The sequence below is a fragment of the Malaclemys terrapin genome, chromosome 9 (assembly GCF_027887155.1).
Source record: "Malaclemys terrapin pileata isolate rMalTer1 chromosome 9, rMalTer1.hap1, whole genome shotgun sequence".
In the NCBI taxonomy this organism is placed as follows: domain Eukaryota; kingdom Metazoa; phylum Chordata; order Testudines; family Emydidae; genus Malaclemys; species Malaclemys terrapin.
In genome coordinates, this window is record NC_071513.1 from 84,755,049 (window position 1) to 84,776,615 (window position 21,567).

At 42.9% G+C, this 21,567-nt stretch overlaps 1 protein-coding gene across 5 annotated transcripts in view; it reads left to right on the forward strand.

Annotated features, from left to right (window-relative positions):
• SMC4 (structural maintenance of chromosomes 4) overlaps positions 1-21,567 on the forward strand; it is a 103,097-nt gene that overhangs the window by 35,766 nt on the left and 45,764 nt on the right. For all 5 annotated transcript variants that reach the window (XM_054040383.1, XM_054040385.1, XM_054040388.1 and 2 more), the window contains 3 exons: positions 3,112-3,239; positions 4,178-4,318; positions 20,944-21,094. In XM_054040383.1, coding sequence (XP_053896358.1) covers positions 3,112-3,239; positions 4,178-4,318; positions 20,944-21,094 — 420 coding nt within the window. The remainder of the gene's footprint in view (positions 1-3,111; positions 3,240-4,177; positions 4,319-20,943; positions 21,095-21,567) is intronic.

The following is a 21,567-nucleotide window of genomic DNA, read 5'->3' on the forward strand; positions in this document are numbered from 1 at the left end:
TGGTGGCATGGCAGCAGGGACAGTGGCCTGCTCAATGGTCGTTCTGGAATCCTTGGGGTGTGCCGATGATGCCGGTCCCCGTACTCCCGCCAATTCCTCCCTGGCCTCCTCGGACAAACCGCCCCATGCTTCTTCTGAAGATAAGAGACTTAACTTCCTTGATGTCCACAAGGGCCTGGCCTTCTACCTGCAAAGAACCAAGCCCATTAGGAAATCACTGAGACACTTTATCCCCATAGCAGAGAGATTCCATGAGCAAGCCATATCCTCCCAGAGGATTTCTAAGCGGTGTTGCAATGCATCTTAAAGTGCTACAAGATAACAAACATTCTCTCCCTAGGGGAGTCACAGCTCACTCCACACAAGCACAAACTGCCTCCATGACATCCTTATCAGACATTCCCACTGCAAAATATCTGCAAAGCAGCCACCTGGAGTTTGATCCACACATTTGCAACCCATTATGCAGCGGTGGAATCAGCAATATTGCAAGCATCTTTGCTACCAGCTTCCTCACACCCACCTCCAGTCTGAACACTGCTCATGGAATACACGTAAGGATCATCACTCAGAGTAGTGGTGGTGGTTACTTACTGTAACTGGAAGTTCTTTGAGATGTGGGGTCCCTATCTGTATTCCACTACCTGCCCTCCATTCCCTCTGCTTCGGATCCTATTGTGTTTGCAGTAAGAAGAGGAACTGCAGAGGCATCGACCCACACTGAACATTATCTTCTAGGTTGGGAATGCAAGGAGAGCTAGTGTTCACATGCAGGTCAACAGACGCTGCTTTGAAGAATTTTCGGATTTGGGCGCATGGCATGAATACATACCCCATGTGTGGAGTACAGATAAGAATGACACATCTCAAAGGAACTCTAGTTACCGTTAGTGACCTACACTTTTGCCTTGGGACCTTAACTTGGTCTTGTCATTGCATATGAGACCACCCTTTGAGCTTTATCCACCTGCTCCCTTTTTCATTTGTCTGCTAAAACAGCATTCTTGGTGTTCACATTTGCTAGGAGAATGGGGGACTTGCAGGTCTACCATGTATAATTTAAGGACAAAGCATCTTTACAACCTCATCTGAAATTCCTATCAAACACTAATATCCTGGGACCAATAGGGTTACAACAACAGTATATATCAAAAGTGTCAGAATTCCATCTAAATCAGGTGGTAGATCTATTGATCATCTTTTCTAAACTGCACATCCATAAGTATGAGGAGATGTTGCATGCTTTGGATGTGCGCAGGGCACTGTCATTCTACATTGACAGGACTTTGTCTTTTTGATCCTCCATTAGATTTAACGTCTTAGGCTAAGACAATGGGAGGACAAGTGTTCAGCCCAGAGTCTACCTAATAAGATTTCTTAATGTACATTAACCTGTTATGAGCTTGGAAGCCTCACACCACCAGAGAATTACTGCTCATTCTACAAGGACCCACGCCACCTCAGCAGCCTTCTTCAGTAATGTCCCTGTTATGGACATCTGCAGAGCAGAAACTTGATTCTCTGTTCACACTTTCATGTAGCATTATGAATTGCCAAAGTGTCCAGCAGAGAGACCAACTGTGGAAAAATTGTTTAAATATTTTCTGAGTTCCTGCTACCATTGGGCTACTGCTTGAGAATTGCCTAACATAGAATATATGTGCACAGAAAGAATAAAGAGTTATTTATCTGTACAGTAACTGGTTCTCTCAGATATGTTGTACACATATACAAATTCCTCATCCCATCCTCCATCCCCCACTATTTGGAGTCTAATGTCATCAGGACTCCAGTGCAAAGGAATCGAGAGGGGACTGAGGCAGCCCCACCCTGTATGCCCTTGGTTGGAGATACAAGGACATGCAGGAACAGCTCTGACAGTACTGCTGATAGGAATCTCTGGGTTAACTGCACAGGGCATACATGCCTGGAGTGGAATGTGTATGGGCACAACAGATCTTGGAGAAAAATAGAATACAGGTAAGTAACAGTTTCTTTAAAGTACAGGATATAACATGGATTCTCTCATTTGCCTCTCTTATGTTATCAAGGAGTCTTGACTGTCCTACATTTCCTATATTGCTAATAGGAGAAAAGCAGGAGACTCCACAGTAGTTCTGGTATGAAAAAGGTTGAAGAAGTGTTCCACTGGAACAATGAAAAACTTATAACCATATGAGGAGGCTTCCAAGTGTAGAAAATAAAACATTCACAGAAGCTGGACATAGACTGTAGAACTTGCTTCCTCAATAGAATAACAATGGAATTTAACCACTTTCAGAACTAAAGACAATGTTAAGTTATTTGACTTGGCTTTCCTTTAGTAAATTCTTGATACACAAAGTTATCAAATATCAGAGGGGTAGCCGTGTTAGTCTGGATCTGTAATAAGCGACAGAGTCCTGTGGCACCTTATAGACTAACAGACGTATTAGAGCATAAGCTTTTGTGTGTGAATACCCACTTCATCAGATGCATCATGGATAAATGGACACAAAGTTATCAAACTATTTCTCCTTGCATACTGAGAAGGAAGAAAGTTTTATTTAAATAGTTAGGAAGTAGTTTTCTACTATAACAATGGTGGTTGAATAAGTACCTACACTGAAAAGGGGCTACTTAAGCATTGTTCTTCAAGAGCAGCAGATATAGCAAAAATAACACACTTAAGCAGTCTACATTAGGATTTTTTTTTTTTTAAATTCCCACCTGTGTTACCTTAGTTTGACTGAACTGATACTAGCACCAGTGGGAGCCCTTGTTTAAAAAATAAAAATCTGATTCCATGTCTTTATAATAAAGCCTTGTATATCCTGGTGGGGATTTTCTTGTAAAATTTCCTGGGTTAGGCAGAATCTATGTTCCTGATTGTCTTACATTATTGCTTAGAATCCTCAAATAGGTTGAGGCTCCATTGTGCTATACAGTAGGTCCCTTCCTCAAAAAGCTCACAATCTTAAATTGTGTTGTGAAGTTAATTTTGGAATTTTTTTTCCTGTATATGATCTTAATTGACTGCCTTATATAGTGTGATCAGTTTTCTCACTGTTCATTGTTTTCTCTGAAGTATTGTTAGAATGTGAACTGACTTAGATGTATTATCTTTTCTAGTTAAACAGAGTTAAAATGGTGGAGAAAGAAAAAGATGCTTTAGAAGGAGAGAGAAACAAAGCCATTGAATTTCTTTCTTTGGAAAACAAAATGTTTAAGGAAAAAAATCATATTTGCCAATACTACATGTAAGTAACACCTTCCTTTCTGAATTTTCGATGTTGGTTTCTATATCAGTAGTGCAGTTACTAGTTAGCTACCCTGTCTCCATATTTCCACTTGTAAATATTTTGTCTACATGAATCTCCAGGAACACTCTCAAAACTTTCACTGAATAGTCTAAATTTAAAAGAATACTGAGTAAAATGAGTGCCCATTTATGGTAAGTATTCAGTTTAAAAATATTAATAATTTCAAATAGCAATGGTCCATGTTGGCATATTTAAAAAAAAAAAAAAAACTTGGTTGCCAGTTTTCTTTTACTTTAACCTGTTTTTAATCTCATCCTACCCCCCTCCCTCACCCTCCCAGTAAAGTAGTTTGGCTGCTGGACTTCCTAAGGCCAACCTCCTACTTTAAAGAGAAACTAGATATTTTAAATTGTTAACCAAGGGTTTGTCTACATCAAGCAGCAATGTACTCTACAGGAAGTATGATTACTAAAGCACACTAACATGTTGCACGTTAATTGGTCTATGTAGGCCTTACTGGTGTGCACTCAAGGTTCCCTAGCATCCATTAACATAATACTGCATTATGTTAAAGTGCACTAGGAAAACTTTAGTGCGTACCAGCAGGGTCTACATGGACCAATTAATGAGCAACACATTAATGCACTTTAGAAATTACACCTCTGTAGGACACATTACTCCACCATATAGACAAGCCTGAAATTATTTACATTTTTTAAACTGTAAAATCTTTGGATTTCTTTAACCCCATTTTAAGTACACAAGACTGTCTAGCAATGATCAGCTGCAGGACTGAATATTTAATTTACAGTGATTATTTGTTGTAATTGTAAGATTCCAAAACTCTCTAATCAATTTTTTAAAACTCCTAGTAAATTTGATACAAGTCGCTTTTTTGTAATCCTCAAATATGTAAAATACATGTATTTCTCTAGTTATGACCTGCAGAATCGGATAACGGACATGGAAACCCAAAAGAAAAAAATTCATGAAGACACTAAAGATATTAATACAAAGAATAGTAAACTTGCTGATGAAATGAAAGTTAAGAATAAAGCTTTGAAAGATGTAGAAAAGTAAGTACTTCCATGATCTCTCAAACTGTAATAGCACATTATGCACTTTGCACATGTAAAGCTTTGAGTTCAGAAAACAAACTGTTTTGTCACTTCTGTTTTGACTCTTCCATACCAAGTGGTCTTTTGTACTCGGCCTGTATTACTGACATCTCAAATGACCACTAAGTTTGTATGTACTCATGTTGTACTTTCATATTTCCAATTAGGGTTGATGATAGTTGAATGAACATATTAGAACAGAGAATATTCTCCTTTTATGCACGACGTACTGTAAAGCATAAAGGGCTCATTTGTGATCATTGCTGCATCTTATGCAGCTATGAGGCCCCTTAATCCCCCACTGGCTTCCTATGTTGGCAGAACCTGCAGAGGGACAGAAAGCAGCTGCCATTAGGTTCCCACTCTTCCCCTGCACAGGTGGATAGATTGTGGGTGTCTTTTCACAGTCACCACCTATGCACACAAACAGCCACATTCTGACTCTGTCACAGTCTGGTTCCTAGGGCAGTGCTGCAATGCAGATTGGATTGTAAGGTTATAGTTCAGAACTGTCATCAAGTATGGCATAGTTCTATGATAAAATGGCAGTTCAAGCAGATGCCTTTTTTTTTAAAGGGATGTCCTTAAAGATAACCCATAAAGAAGAGGGCAGATAATTGGGTTGTGGCTTTCTTTTATGGCTTTATGAAGTTCAGCAAAGGTCTGAAGGGTTTTCTTTCGCAGAGGGTGATTTTATCTAGAAATATTTTGAATATCAAATCCTGGATTTCCTTTTCTATTGGAGAACTCTTTGAACGGGCTTTATTAGCCCTTAGTAGAAGGAGCCTGGGATGCTTTGACTCTTTCAGATGTAATTTCTTCTAATTGTTTGTCAAGCCTTTGATCTAAATAGTTTCTATCGCCCTTCCCCAGTTGTTCTTATTACTTTGATGTCATCACTCTAGTTTGGTTACGATACTAAAAAATTTTAAACAATCTATATCGTTCCAATTCTCAAAATGGTGTGCATATATTATATGATCTGTGGATCCAGCTGCTATTAGCGATTGCGTTGTGAAAGGATCCTTCCCTGATCATCACCTTTTGAACTGTAACCTAACAGAATGACTGTGGATTAATTTTAGTTCTTTGAGTGATTGGACATGGTGTATTCTATTCTTGATTTGTGTGTGCCCCACATACTGTGGTCAAACTTTTTTTCCCTCAGCAGTACCCATCAGTGCAGCTCAGGCACCCTCTACCACCATGAGCCCTTGTGAGCAGGCGTAAAAGGCGGAGCCACCGCAATTACCCTCAGTTCATTCTTACCACCCGTGACAGTTGTTAGATCTGTTGGTCTTGCTTTAGCAAGTTCTCTGTGTCCTTTATTTTTTGTAGATGGTTACCTGTTGTTCATAATTAAGGCTATGATTATGTCATGGAGCTCATGGAATCCATGACTTCCATTGACCGCCGTGACATTTTATGCACTGGGGCTGGAGCTCCCAGTCAGCCCTGCCTGCGCAGCAGCCCAGCCCCAGGGGCAGGGGCACCCTGGAGCTCATGCTCATTGCATCAGTGGGGGGACCCAGGAGCCCCAGCAGCAGTGGCTGCTGAACCCACCTACCCCTTGTGTCAGGGATACTTTTAGTGAAGGTCAGGGACAGGTCACGGGCTGCCGTGAGTTTGTTTATTTTCCATGACCTGCCCTGACTTTTACTAAAAATACCCATGACAAAAATGTAGCCTTATTCATAGTTAGTGTTAGTGATTAGATTTTTTGTTTGTTTGTTTTTGTTTTTTGGTTCCACTGCTTGTGGTCCTGGTTTTGATACTGAGTCACTGGGCTCCAAGCCTTATTCTTGTTCCAAACAAATGCCTGTGAGTGGCTCACACACCACCTGTTCAAAGTGCCTGGGTGAATCTCACAGATTAGATTATCAAATTTGTAAGGACTTCAAGCTAGGACCAAAAATGACAGAGAGGGCTAGGCTGAAGTTTCTTTTGATAGAAGCTGCTCTGAGACCACTATTGGAGCCTTCCTGCCTGGAGGGGGAGGGAACAACCTCGTTAGCTTTGGAAAAACACTCCACCAGTGTTGGTGAAGTCACAGTACTGTCACCAGTCTCCAGTGCTGAGATTGAAGTACAAGGTTTTTAAGGAAGAAACTTGAAGAGGAAGATCTACAGCTCCTGAGCCCAAAAAGGGGGCAAAGGGGGCAAGTAGTGTGCATCCTAAATCTAAGTATTCCTTGTCCAGTTAGTCTCATAAGGAGGCACAGTTGATTCTGGCACTGGGACAGGTACCATTGTGTCCAGAATCCCAAGCGTCACCTTCTACTTCTACAATGCTGTCCTCTTTGGTTACTCACTAAACTGAGACCATTCTACACTTGTACCAACTACACTTGGAGGCAGTTGCAGCAGCAAGGAGCTTGTCTTTGTCAGTACCAGTTTCCTCAGTGGTGCAGGAAACCAGTACCCATCAGCTCACACTGCCTTGGTTCAATTGGTTCAGGGCTCAGTTCCATGTCAAAACAACGAGGAGTACTGTTTGTCAGCGCTCTCATCCTACGATACCATAAAGGGGAAAGCTAGCAACAATGGCCTTGTTTCAGTTATCTCTGGGTTCTCTGCACTGGTATTGATGGGCGTAGCCCCTCTATGGTCAGAAGAAGCTGAGTCTTCAGATTCTGAATCCCTTCTGAGAGCTTGCCACCTGGGATGCTTCTGAGATGCTGCATTGGTGGGATATGTGGCTGGGAAGTCATTGGGACTCTGCCTTTTCAGTGGGCCTTTTCAGTGCCCCTTTTGGAATCCCTGGGGTGTTCTCTCCCATCTCCAAGTCAGGAGATAGGATCCTCCTGTACTCTTATCAGTCAATTGCCAGAGGAGGCATAGCCTTAAACTCTATTATCTCCATTTTCCTCTTCCCCAGGTGCACTTTCTGTGAAATGGTCCTCACTCTACCTGAAGTCTTCAAGGCTTACTGGAAGATTTTGAAAAGGCTTGCCTCAGCCTTGAATATCCAAGTGGAGGATGTTAGGAGTCATCCAATAGAGATGTTAATATTTTGGCCACAGTTGGGCCCTCCCTTGTGGCCTTACCAATTAATGAGGCAATTTTAGAGCCCACCAAGGCCCTGTGGCAAACTCCCTCTTCACTTCATCTCATATCCAAGAGGGATAAGTGTTGATACTAAGTACTCATCCAAGCCTTCTAGTATTTTTTTTCCCATTCCTAGCGCATTGGCTGTTTCGGCTGCCAACGAAAGGGAATGCCAGGGGCAGCAGGCTGCTACCCCGAAATCAAAGGATGCAAAAACTTGACCCGTTTGGTAGGGAAAATTGTTCTAGGGCTGGGTTACAGGTTAGAATTGCAGAACAGGCTTTGTTAAACCAGCATGACTGTTAATATCATGGACTTGATATTAAAGTTTAAGGACACATTACTAGAGCACGGGAAACAAGAGTTTCTTTTGCTGGTAGATGAAAGAAAGCTGGTGGCTAGAACATCAGTGTAAACTGGTTTGAATGCTGCTGACTTGGCTACTAGAGCCATGGCCTCAGCTATTACCATGCGCAGGTGCTCATGCATGCAGTCTTCAGGGCTGCCCAAGGAAGGTCCAGCAGACTGTTCAGGACCTGCCATTTGAAGAGTCATCTCTATTTTCAGTGCAGACAGATGACACTTCATGGTTTAAAAGACTCCAGGGAGACTCTAAATTCTCTGGGCATATGTACCCTTGCACCAAAAAGAAAGCACTTTTGTCCTTAGCAGTCTGACCGACATGCTACTCTTGCGTCTAAAAAAATATTTATTAAGAAAAAGGAGTAGGGGTTATTGATATGGACCCCACCCCCTTCTACTGCAACAGCTTCTAGTTCATCTTGGCATCCTGGGGGCTCTCAACATATATTTTGATGGGTTGGTCAAGGACATGATACCTCTCCAACATTCCAGCCTCTCCTTTCCCTGTGTTTGCAAGGGAAGGGTGCCTCTCACTTCTTAGGTGTGTGGTGCCTGAATCACTTCAAACTAATGGGACTTAAACACTGTGGAAGTGGGATACACATGTCTACACCTCTTTCCCGCCCTCCCTCCTTGTCCCAGTTCAAAGACTACTCTCACAAGGAGAGCATCTTCCAGGACATGCAATCTCTGCTTCGATTGGAAGCTGTAGAAGTTCCTCAGTGTCACAGAAGGATGGGGTTTTATTCCTGCCATTTCCTTATCCTGAAAGCAAAAGGTGGTCTCAGACCAATTTTAGACCTGCGCCAACTCAACAGATATCTGAAAAAGATAACTTTGCGTGGTCTCCTGGCTTCCATTATCCTTCCCTGCATCCCAGAGACTGGTATGCTGCCTTCATCTCAAAGAATACGTACTTTCATGAGACTATCAGGGCCATGTGAAACATTTAAGGTTCCTAATGAACCATTCTCACTACCAGTTCACAATGATAAACTTTGGTCTGTCTGTATCTCCCATAGTTTTTAAAAAACTGTATGGCAGTGTGAGCTGCGTTTTTGAGGAAATTGGGTGTGCAAGTGTCTCTCTACCTGGACAACTGGTTGGTAAGAATCCAATCAAGAGTTCAGTTACAATCCAGTTTCTCTCTTATCCAGTCAACCTTCAATGCTGTGGGACTGTTAATCAACACAGAGAAGTCTGTCCTCTCCTCAGTGCAGAGGATAGAATTCATACCGTCAGTTCTGAACTTGACTCAAGCCATAGCTTTCCTTCTGTGGTCAACGTTTCAGATAATTGAATCCATCGTCTTTGTTCTCAAGGTTCACCTAACTACGACAGCATGGAATCATATGAGGCATCTGGGGCACATGACCTCTTGCACAAATGCAGTCCAACATACCAGATTGTGCCTCAGGGAATGACAGACTGGCTGGCCTCCATATTTGCTCTGAGCCAACACTCTCTAAGCCTTGGAGTAAGGTTACCCTCTCAGATTTTAGCTTCTCTTGACTGGTGGATGAACACTGTTAGTGTATGTGTAGGTGTTTCCTTTGTCCCACCTCTGCCTTCATTGATGTTAGTGACAGATATGTCCACTCTGGGATGGGGGGCTCATCTGGGTTCTCTTCAGAGGCAGGGGTTATGATCCACAAAGGGTATCGTGACCTATAAATATAAGGGAGTGAGAGCTATCCTACTCGTGTGTCAAGCTTTCTTACCCCATATCAAGGGTAGGAGCCAATGGTGGTGATCTGTCTCAACAAGCAGGGAGGGGCCCACTTGCCCCAGCTCTGCCAAGAGACAATGCAACTTGGACTTTTGCATTGCCACTTTGATCGACCTCACAGCTTCTTATTTTTGGTGGGTGCAAAATAAGCTTGCAGAACACCTAAGCAGATTGTTTATGAATTGCCACAAATGTTCTCTATGTCCAAATGTAGCCACGGGCATTTTCCATCCATGGGAGATTCCCCCATTTCCAACAATAACCTGTTTCCAACAATAACCAACAGGAATTGGCAGCACTTTTGCTACCTGCAAGGTCACAATCCCAGGTTGTCCCCCTCTTGGAAGCTTTCCTGTTGCCCTGGATGGGCAAGTTCCTGGATGCTTTCCCACCAATTCCACTTCAGAATTTAGCTAAAAATCATGCACCACTATGCTCAAGTAATATGTATGGCCCCAGTGTAGCCTTGGCAGCACTGGTTTTCCACTTTCCTGTCCCTTTTCGCTGCCTCCCCCATCTCCGAACTGCACTCCTTGAGGACATCTAAGAGGAAGAGACAAGATTCCTCTCATAAGATTCCCAAAGACTGTCCATTGAGTTCTCCAGGTTTGAGGCTGTACCTGAAAGAAGTCGCAATTTCTGATAACTTCAGCCACTTCAGCACCCAGTGCTGTCTGATCTGGTACTGATGAGGCTGGTGGTTCCTCAGGTATCAAGGGAACAGTTAAGCCTAAGGATTGTAAAGTCCTGGGCTCCAAGAGGTTATCAGTATAGTCAATGGAGTGAGGTGGCAAGAAGAGCACTACCTCTTCTCACTCGCTACCAAAGAAGCCCCCTCAGGCTTTATCTGGACTCCCCTTGGAGTGGTCGAGATTCATGGTACCATCAACTCCCTCAGCCATCACTGTGGCACAGGCCATGGACATGGGACAACACTCTCAGTACTGCAAGAGTTTTGCTTTCACTCAGATGTCCTACTTACCTTTGCTCAGCTCCAATATTCTCAGGACCTCCAGATCTCCAGACATTCACTCAGTACCAACAGTTTCACCTCATGTTTCTTCTGGTGCTCCTCCGTTTCAGAGTGACTTGGAAGAGGGGAATTCTGATGAAGATCTTGCCTCAGTCTCTCACATATCTGTCCAAGGTTCTCCACTCCATCCCTATAGAGACTCTTTTCCAGAGGTCTCTGAGGAAGTTGATCTCATTCATGAAAGACATCCACAACCACCATCTTGCTGGTACCAGCACCCATGGGTGACTACCCGTGCCATATGTACCACCTTCTTGGCCATACTGGGAGCCTATTGCCAGCAATTTTCTAGGGCCTCAAGCACCACCGACCACAGAGATCAACAGCCTTCATCACCCTCCCTGTCCAGAACACTCTAACCAGCCCACGAAAGCTTATGCTCAAATAAATGCGTTAGTCTCTACGGTGTCACAAGTACTCCTGTTCTTTTAACCTAAGGAAGAAAACTTTGAGGAACTGGAAGCTAGGGCTAATAAAGAGATCTCTCCACCAGCCAACATATCTTTTTCATCCCCAGATGAAGTGGTCATACCACCCCCACCATCCGTGGCTGATTATTTTAAATAGTTCCAGGACCTTATCAAGTGGGTTATAAATTCTTTTGCAGATACCTCTTGAGGAGGTTAAAGAACCATATCATAAGCTGCTTGACATCCTTCATCCAGCATCATCTGCCCACATCGCCATGCCTGTTAACGAAGCCCTCCTGGACCATGCAAAGGTCATTTGGCACACCCTAGCCTCAATTCTGTCCATGTGCTAAAGAGCGGACAAAAAATATTATGTCCCTTCTAAGAACTCGGAATTTGTATTTTCTTATCCCTCTCCTGACTCCTTAGTGGTTGAGGCAGTTAACGAACATGGCAGCACTATGCCCTATGATAAATATCATGAACGCTTCAACCTGTTCGGTAGAAAATCATATTCATCAGCCACTTTGCAATTCAGAATTGCCAAATATCAGGTATTAATGGTGACATGCAACCATACAAATTTATACTAAGCTGAACTCCTTTATTGAGCATCTACCAGCAAAACAGAGAGCAATTCCAGTCAATTATTGCGGAAGACCAGGTGCTTGCCAGAACATCTCTGCAGGTCTCTCTTGATACTGTCATTCATTTGATTTCTGGGGTAGTACTTATGAGGATGGCCTCCTGGTTTCACCTCTTGAGTATTTCCAGTGGAGGCCCAGAAAACAATTCAAGACTTTTTCTTTTGATGGCACTTACTGTTCACTGACAGCACAGATGAGTCACTGCACACATTGAAGGACTCCAGGGCCACTTTACGTTCTTTGGAGATCTATACATCTACCTGATAGAGTTTAGTGGGTCTCAGACAGCGCAGAGATCCTGCCCCCACCCAGTTCTTGGGTTCCCAGAGATCATATGAACCTCAATGCAAGAGACAGAGGTTCCAGAGGAGAAAACCACTCACCCAACCTTCAACTTCCCAATCCTCTACCTCAAAGCACCTATTTGGATAGGATAGTCGAGGTCCTGAGCTGACATCCCCTTTCATACCAACTGCAATATTTCACCTACCTTTACCACTTCTGGCAGGCATAGGAGGCTATTACTATAGACGGGTGGGTTTTGGAGATAATTTCCACTGGGTACTCCATTCACTTCCATTCTCTTCTGTCTGGCTCTTTCCTTCCCTGTTCCTCTTCAGAGACCCCCTCACAAGAACCTGCTATCACAGGAAATAGACTCTCTTCTACTCTTGGTTTCTATAGAACCAGTTCCCAAGCAGCAGAGAGGGAAGGGGTTTTACTTGCAGCTTGAGACCCATCCTAGTTTACAGGCTACTCAGCACCTTTGTGAAGACACACTTGTAGCAATAATTCCATCACTAAACCAAGGGGATTGGTTCTTAGCCCTCAACCTTTAGGATGCACATTTCTATATCGCGATCAACCCATTGCACAGAAAATTCCTACATTTTCCATTTTCAGTACGGGGTGCTCTCTTTTGGCCTGTCATCTGCTCCAAGAGTTTTCAAAGCTCATGTCAGTACTAGCAGCACACCTCCTCAGAAAAGAAATTCTGGTGTTCCCAAACCTAGACGATTGGCTTCTGAAGAGGTGCTCCTTGGATGTAACTTCATGGGCAACATGTGATGCCGTAGGCCTCTTTCTCAAATTGGGCCTGTAATAGAACATTCAAAAGTCCATCTTCACTCCTGTGCAAAAGTTAGAATTCATAGATTCTCATCTCAATTCAGTAACAGCAAGAGCCTACCTTCCAATGCACAAATTAGTGGCCTGAGCCAACGTAATCAATACAATCCAAATCATTCCTCAAACTCCAGTCAAGAAATGTATTCAGCTGTTGAGTCATATGGCAGATGGTACTTTAATTATAGACCCCACAAGACTGCAAATGCAGTGCCTTCAAGGGTGGCTTAGGGCTGTTTATTCACCAAACAGACACAGTCTACCTACACTAACTATCCATACCCACTTTCATAAAGGAATCTCTCAGTTGGTGGAAATACCCTCAGAACATTTGTGCAAGAATCCCTTTCATCTGTCCTCCCTCTGCAGTTATCATTACGACGCATGCATCCCTACTGGGGAAGGGAGTACATTTAGACACCTCCGTGGCCCAGGGCAGGGGGATGCCTCAGGAAACCCCTCTGCCCATCAAGCTTCTGGAACTCAGGGCAGTCAGATACACCTGTCTCCAGTTCTGCCACTGATCGGGGCAAACACCTAAAGGTCATGATGGACAACATGTCATTCATGTTCTATATCAACCAGAAAGGTCCCCCTACCTCTGCGCTGACGCTGTCAAGATTTGGAATTGTGTACATGCCATCAGATACTCCTCTCAGCAATTTTGCTCCCAGGAGTTCAGAATGTAACTGCGGACACACTCAGTGGGCACTTCTCTCAAGACCACAAGTGGGAGATAGTTTCCATCATACTTCGCCACATATTCCAACAAAGGGGCATCACTCCAATAGACCTGCTCACCATTTTGGTATACAAGAAATGTGTCCAGTCTTCTCCAGAGGTGGGCAGGGTCACTGATCCTTGGGGGATGACTTTCACCTTCCCTGGTTGTCAGGTCTACTTTATGCGTTCCCTATGATTCCTCTAATATCCAGAGTTCTACTCAAAATAATAATAATAAAGACAAAGCCAGAGTTATTCTAATAGTCCTGACATGGCCCAGATAAACATGGTTTCCTTACCTCATACAGCTGGCCATTTACTCACCAATCACTCTCCAGGCTGCTCCTCATCTCTTCTCCCAGGAAGGCAGGAAGATCCTTCACCCCAATCTTGGGGTTCTTTGCCTCAAAGGTAGCTGGTCGGTGGTTCATGGGATTAGAGACTACCTATTCAGCGTAAGTAAAAAAGAGTGCTATTACACAGCAAAAAGCCCATTTACACACTAACAGAAATGGACAAGATTTGCCCACTGGTGTGACCTCAAACACATTCCACTGACAACGTCATTGCTGTCAGGTATACAGAGTACATCCTAGAACAACCAAACTCAGGGCTGTTCTCAAGTTCTATTCAAGTCCATCTTCCAACCATCCTGGCTTCCATTCTCCAACAGAGGGTTATTCCATATTTGCTTACCCAGTAACAATGAAGTTTCTCAGAGGACTCTAATCTCTTTCCACCAGTCAAACCATTCTACTCTGGTTTGGGACCTCCATCTGGTTTTAAAATGTCTTACGAGATCTCTACTTGAAACAATAGTTTACCTGCTCACTCCTCCATTTGTCGATGAAAACAGTATTTCTGGTAGCCATCATGTCAGTTGGATGAGTTGGGGAAATAGGAGCCCTTATGGCATACCCCTGTTTTCACACTATCTTTCAAAGACAAGGTCACATTATGACCACACTTCAAGTTTTTACCAAAAATACCTTCAGAGTTCCATGTTAACCAATCCATTCACCTCCCAATCTTCTGTCCACACCTAGGGCAAATAAGAGGCATTGTTACCCACATATGATGTCAAGAGAGCCGTGGCTTTCTATCTTGACAGGAATTGCCCTGTTGTCCACCTCCAAAAAGCTTCTCGCCAGATTTCTCTTCAAACACCTGCTGCTTCTTGCTGCGGAAATCCTCCCAGAATTGCAATGCTGATTCAGACCATTTTGAATTACCAACTATGACGTCTTCACCACATGCTTGTGACAGTTGTCAGCATTGGATCTGAAATGGACCCCTTCCTAGTCAAGACAGGAGTCAAGCAAGGCTGTGTCTTCGCTTCAACCCCATTCTCCATCTTTCTTGTTGTCATCCTCTTTCTCATCACTGACAAGCTTCTATTTTGATTTGACATACAATATAGAATGAACAGCAAGCTCTTCAACCTCAGTCACCTCTGATCCAAGACAGACTATCAGTAAATCAGTCAATGAACTCCCATATGCAGACAACTGTGCCCTGTGCGCCCACTTGGAAGAAGATCTTTAAAAATTTGTCATTTTTTCTGAGGCCTACAACCAACTCAGCCTGACACTCAACATCTAGAACACTAAAGTACTCCAGCAGCAGGCTCCGAATCACCAGGATCATGCTCCTGTAATTCAGATCAACAGACACACCCTGGAGAACATCCAGCACTTCCTTTCCTTGGCAGTCATCTGTTGCAGAAAGCTGACATTGACAAGGAAATTCAACACTGCCTCCAATGTGCCAGTGCAGTTTTCAAATACTTGAGAGAACGTGTCTTTGAAGATCACGACATCAAGAATCAAAGCAAGCTTCTCAGATTCCAGTTGGTTATCCCTGTACCACAAGATCTTCTGAATCAAGGGGGAAGACCAACACACCAACAGCAATGTTCTGTCCCAAGCCAAAACCTCTCACATTGAAGCTATGATCATCTGCCAACAGGTTTGTTGGGCTGGTTATGTTCTTCAAATGCCAGACAATTGACTCCTGAAGCAGGTCATGTTCTCACAACTGAGGAGAGGAAGGCAAAAAAAGCATTTCAAAAATACCCTCAAAACCAACATGAAGTGCAGTATTGACAATAAACTTATGGGAAATTCAAGCCTTTGACCGACCAAAATGGAAAATGACCTTGTGGCAAGGATCCCAGTATTTCAAGGTCCAACAGAGACAATAGGAAATGGGAAAGGAGGAAAGAATACACCGCAGCTTGACTCAGCGATCCAGATCCACCCCTTCCACTGGGAAATGTCTGCACCAACTGTGACAAGATCGGTGGATTCCAGATTGGTCTCAATAGCCACCTGCAGATCCACCAGCAATAACACTGGTCTACAATTTTTGAGAAGTCGTCTGCTTCAGAGATAAAATGTGCTATTTATTATGTATTTTGATGTGCTGAATTCAGATATGACCATTAAAACAACTGATTGGCAACTGTTTCTAAGATATTTACGTTTTTACATTTTATGTCTATGTATATTGTGTAGATAGTAGAGTTTTAATCATAAATTGTAAACCTAGGTCTTTTCATGTGTTTATGGTTGCTTTACATGATAATATTTCACCTGTCCTGTTTATGTAACACTTTAAAATCAGCAAAAGGGTTATATAAATAAAATGTATTATGAAACAAAAGGCAAAAAACTATTATGTACATTAGTCCTATTTGGCTTGTCTCTTGTATTCATTAAATGGAGCATCTCTTGTCACTGTCCAGCAATAGTCTGCAAGCATTGATGGGCTCCATTTGCCCTGATAGCGTTTCTCCATTGTTGCAATGTCTTGGTGAAATCGCTCGCCGTGCTCGTTGCTCACCGCTCCGCAGTTCGGTGGAAAAAAATCTAGATGAGAGTGCAAAAACTGTATCTTTAGTGACATGTTGCAACCAAGGCTTTTGTAGGCCTTGAGGAGGTTTTCCACCAACAACCTGTAGTTGTCTGCCTTGTTGTTTCAGAGAAAATTGATTGCCACTAACTGGAAGGCTTTCCATGCCGTCTTTTCCTTGCCACACAGTGCATGGTCAAATGCATCATCTCGAAGAAGTTCACGAATCTGAGGACCAATAAAGACACCTTCCTTTACCTTAGCTTCACTTAACCTTGGAAATTTTCCACGGAGGTACTTGAAAGCTGCTTGTGTTTTGTCAATGGCCTTGACAAAGTTCTTCATCAGACCCAGCTTGATGTGTAAGGGTGGTAACAAAATCTTCCTTGATTCAACAAGTAGTGGATGCTGAACACTTTTCCTCCCAGGCTCCAATGACTGTCAGAGTGGCCAATCTTTCTTCATGTAGTGAGAGTCTCTTGCACGACTATCCCATTCGCAGAGAAAACAGCAGTACTTTGTGTATCCAGTCTGCAGACCAAGCAAGAGAGCAACAACCTTCAAATCGCCACAAAGCTGCCACTGATGCTGGTCATAGTTTATGCACCTCAAAAGTTGTTTCATGTTGTCATAGGTTTCCTTCATATGGACTGCCTGACCAACTGGAATTGATGGCAAAACATTGCCATTATGCAGTAAAACAGTTTTAAGACTCGTCTTTGATGAATCAGTGAACAGTCTCCACTCATCTGGATCGTGAACCATGTTGAGGGCTGCCATCACACCATCGATGTTGTTGCAGGCTACAAGATCACCTTCCATGAAGAAGAATGGGACAAGATCCTTTTGATGGTCACGGAAACCCTAGCATCACCTGCCAGGAGATTCCACTGCTGTAGTCTGGAGCCCAACAGCTCTGCCTTACTCTTGGGTAGTTCCAAATCCCTGACGAGGTCATTCAGTTCACTTTGTATTATGAGATGTGGTTCAGAGGAAGAGGATGGGAGAAAATGTGGGTCCTGTGACATTGATGGTTCAGGACCAGAAGTTACATCCTCTTCCTCGTCTGACTCAAGTGAGAATGATTCTGGTGCATAAGGAACCGGCAGTCCTTCTCCGTGGGGTACTACTGGGCGTATAGCTGATGGAATGTTTGGATAATGCACAGTCCACTTTTTCTTCTTTGACACACCTTTCCCAACTGGAGGCACCATGCAGAAGTAACAATTGCTGGTATGATCTGTTGGCTCTCTCCAAATCATTGGCACTGCAAAAGGCATAGATTTCCTTTTCCTGTTCAACCACTGGCGAAGATTTGTTGCACAAGTGTTGCAGCATATGTGTGGGGCCCACCTCTTGTCCTGATCTCCAATTTTGCAGCCAAAATAAAGGTGATAGGCTTTCTTAACCATAGTGGTTATACTGCGCTTTTGTGATGCAAAAGTCACTTCACCACAAACATAGCAGAAGTTATCTGCACTGTTCACACAAGTACGAGGCATCTCTGCTCGCTTTGGCTAAACAGAAATGTGTCCCTTTGCAAAATCAAACACTGACAAATAAGAGAGCACGACACTGTGTGATTTCTAGAGTACTGTCCAAACCCAGTCATAGATTTATTCATAGATCCAGTCAAAGATGTATTTTAGTCATTTCTGGTTTAAATTGAGATCCCTTCCCTTTATAACTCACTTATCCTCTGCCATTCCCAAGTCAAGAGTCGTATATACTGACCCAATAGCATATCTTGAAAACCAGGGCCAATCAACAATTTTAAGCATCACTTTCGTTTTCAGTGACCCAGAATTAGTAAAGTTTGACTACATTTATTTCAGAAGCATTTTGGCTGTAGAGCAGTGTAATTGGCTTTTTATTTTTTTTTTTATCTTTTTCTGGAAAACAGTCATCCTCAGACTCTGAGGGATTACCAGCTAAACCTTTCAGAAAGACCCCTAAACAATTTGTCTCAATTGCAGACAGATCACAAGGGTCTGCAGTCTCTAAACAAATACTTTACAGGTGGATATCCAACTTCATTAGCTGTTGCTACCAACCTTGTAATCGTCAAGCACCCTTGGGCTTACAGACTCACTGTATGAGATCTATTTCCTTCTGTACAGCCTCTCTCAAATATGTTCCCATCACTGAAATATGTAGAGCTGCGACTTAGCGCTCAGCAAAGGTATGTACAGAAGTCCATGCAAAAACTCAGTGGTTCTCAACCAGGGATCAGGGGCCGCGAGCAGGTTTCAGGGGGTCCACCAAGCAGGGTCAGTGTTAGACTTTCTGGGGCCCAAGGCAGAAAGCCAAAGCTCCATTGTGCATGGCTAAAGCCCGGGGCCCTGAGCCCTTCTACCTGCGGCTGAAGCCAAATCCTGGGCAACTTAGCTTCACAGGACCTAGGCAATTGCCCTGCTTGCTACTCTCTAACTCTGGCCCTGGCTTATATTTTCAGAAATATGGTTGTGGCACTGGTGGGCCATGGAGTTTTTATAGCACGTTGGGGGGGCCTCAAAAAGAAAAAGGTTGAGAACCCCTGCAATAACTCACAGTTCAGCCTCTGATACTGCATTTGATAAAGGGTACGTCTTCACTACCCGCCGTATCAGCGGGTAGCAATCGATTTATCCGGGATCGATATATCGTGTCTCGTTAAGACGCGATATATTGATCCCCGAATGCACTCACCGTCGACACCGGAACTCCACCAGAGCGAGCAACGGTAGCACAGTCGATGGGGGAGCCGCAGCCGTCGATCCCGCGCTGTGTAGACCCCAGGTAATTCGATCCAAGATACTTCGACTTCAGCTACGCCCCCAGTGTAGATCAGCCCTCAGTTATACTTTCTTCAATACTAGACTTGACTCTACCGAGCAGTTCCCTTTAAGTAGGGGGAGCTTTAGTCACCTGCAGTGGAGCACCCATAGGGACATGACTAAAAGAAGAAGAAATGGTTGCTCATCCTGTTCAGAAACTGTTGTTCTTTGACATATGTATCTCTATGGGTGCTCCACTACCTGCCCTCCTTTCCCATTGGTTTGAAGTTGTGATAGAGAGGGAACCGAGGGCAGTTCATCTACACAGTGCTATATAACAACAGCATGGAGTACGAAACTGAATAACACTCATGCGTGGGCTGTTCAGACACTGCTCTGATCAAAGGTGCAGCGAGCGCAAGTGCACCTATATTGGAATACCCATCAGGGGACATATCTCGAAGACCCACAGTTATTGCCCACAGTGAATAACCATTTCTTACCAACATGTTCCATACCTGTTGTGCTTTGAGGAGTGTTGCATATGTCCACTCCATGACCTACCTTCCTACCCCTTTGCATCAGAGTTTCCAGCAAGAAAGGGTGTCAGGGATGGCTCTGCCCTTTGTCTAATTGCAAGGGTACCAATGAGGGGGGAAAGATTTTGACAACCATACTCAGGCTGCTCAGTCAACGAAAGTGGAATGGACATGTGCAACACATCTCAAAGAACAATAGTTATGGAACAGGTTAATAAGTTTTATCACACATTCTAAATTGCGACAAACTTTCTGGAGTCTCCATGTATTTGTGCACATTCTTTTAAATCTTCAAGACCACCTAGAGACTCCTGTCTTCTGGAGAGGTTGGGTAATAAACAATTCCACCCTTGTCACTACCTCAATAAAACCACCTCAACAAATGATGGTAGGTGGGGACCTGTATTCATTCACTCAATTAGGAAGCAATCAGGCTGGTCAGATAGGGATCAATCTGGTACCTCATCAAGCAACTCCATTACAGGCACTCTCAAACATAAAAGCTGGTTGGTTTGCAGAAGGAGCTCAGTTCAGGAGAGTGGAGTCTAAATGCAGAAGTTTTCCAGACAGTAATGTCCTCATTCAGATATCCTTTAAGTGGTGAGCTCTTTTGTTAAACAGAAAAAGCCAATTTTAACAGTAAGGATATGCACCATGGGATATGATAAATTCTCAAATCAGTTGGGAGGCTTTTAAATCAAGACTGGATGTCTTTCTAAAATATGTTTTAATCACTAGGTGATGATATGCATAGTTAGCAATCAAATCCCTTTCCTGTCATCAGAGAATGGTCTTTGCATCTGAGTTTTTTTTTTTTTTTTTAAATAGGGACTGCAGTCCATTTATCTGGTGTAGCTAGCCTACTTATTTTTGCATTTGCTTCTTCTGTTCAGACTGGGAATTATTACATGTATGTAGCAGTTTAACATCTTTTCTTTAGTTTAATTATAATATTTCTATATCCAGTTGTAGAACAATGGAAAACTTGATTTGGCTACATAATGGATGGATGAGGTTACCAATACTTAGTCTATATTCTTATTACAGCGTCAGGCTCCCTCCTATCTCATGAGGTCATGAGAACTCATCAGTGAGCATTGCTAGCCAAATGTGTATTGGAAAAAACATTGTTTTCCACAGCTATGCATTGCTTTTGCTGCTTGACAAACAGTCAGTGCTTCTATTTCTGCAGCACTAGTGCTACAGGGAAATAGTGAATGTAATAAAAAGCTGGATGTTTTTATAAAAAACAAACAGCACCACTTTTAATTCAAGGCCTCATAGAAGTTCACTAACTAAACCAATTTTTGGTGAAAATGATTTTAATACAAAAGTGACTGACCTTTTTCTCTTTTTAGAAAACTCAATAAAATTACAAAGTTCATAGAGGAAAACAAAGAGAAATTTACTCAGCTGGATTTGCAGGATGTTACAGTAAGGGAAAAACTAAAACATGCCAAAAGCAAAGCTAAAAAACTTCTGAAGCAGCTTGAAAAGGATAAAGAAAAGGTATATCTATGAAACTTGCAACTCTTACTATCATCCAAATATTTAATTGTTTATCTATTCTGGATTGGGGGGCCTCTAATGTTTTTTTAATATAACCTACAAAAGAAAAATTTTGCTGCTTTATGATAAAAAGAAGGCCTGAAAAGTTTTTAAATTTGTTTTAAACTAGAAATTGAGGTCTTGTCTCATTTAAAGTGAGTGGAGAATGAAGCTCATGATATCAAATTTTTTTGTTTGTTTGTTTGTTTTTTTGGCAAGTCAGCTTCTAAGGAACTAGATCATTTTCTTGAGCCTTCATGCCTATGGATCCAACTACCAGGTTGATTGCCAAACTGGTAACAGTGTAGTAACTTGATTGTTGCCAAAGAAAACGGAACATCCCTTCTATTGTAGCAAGTGTAATGATTTTACTGTCTCTGTCCCCTCCGGGCTCAAATATCTATCCATGCTTAAAAATGTGATGTTTCCCTGTC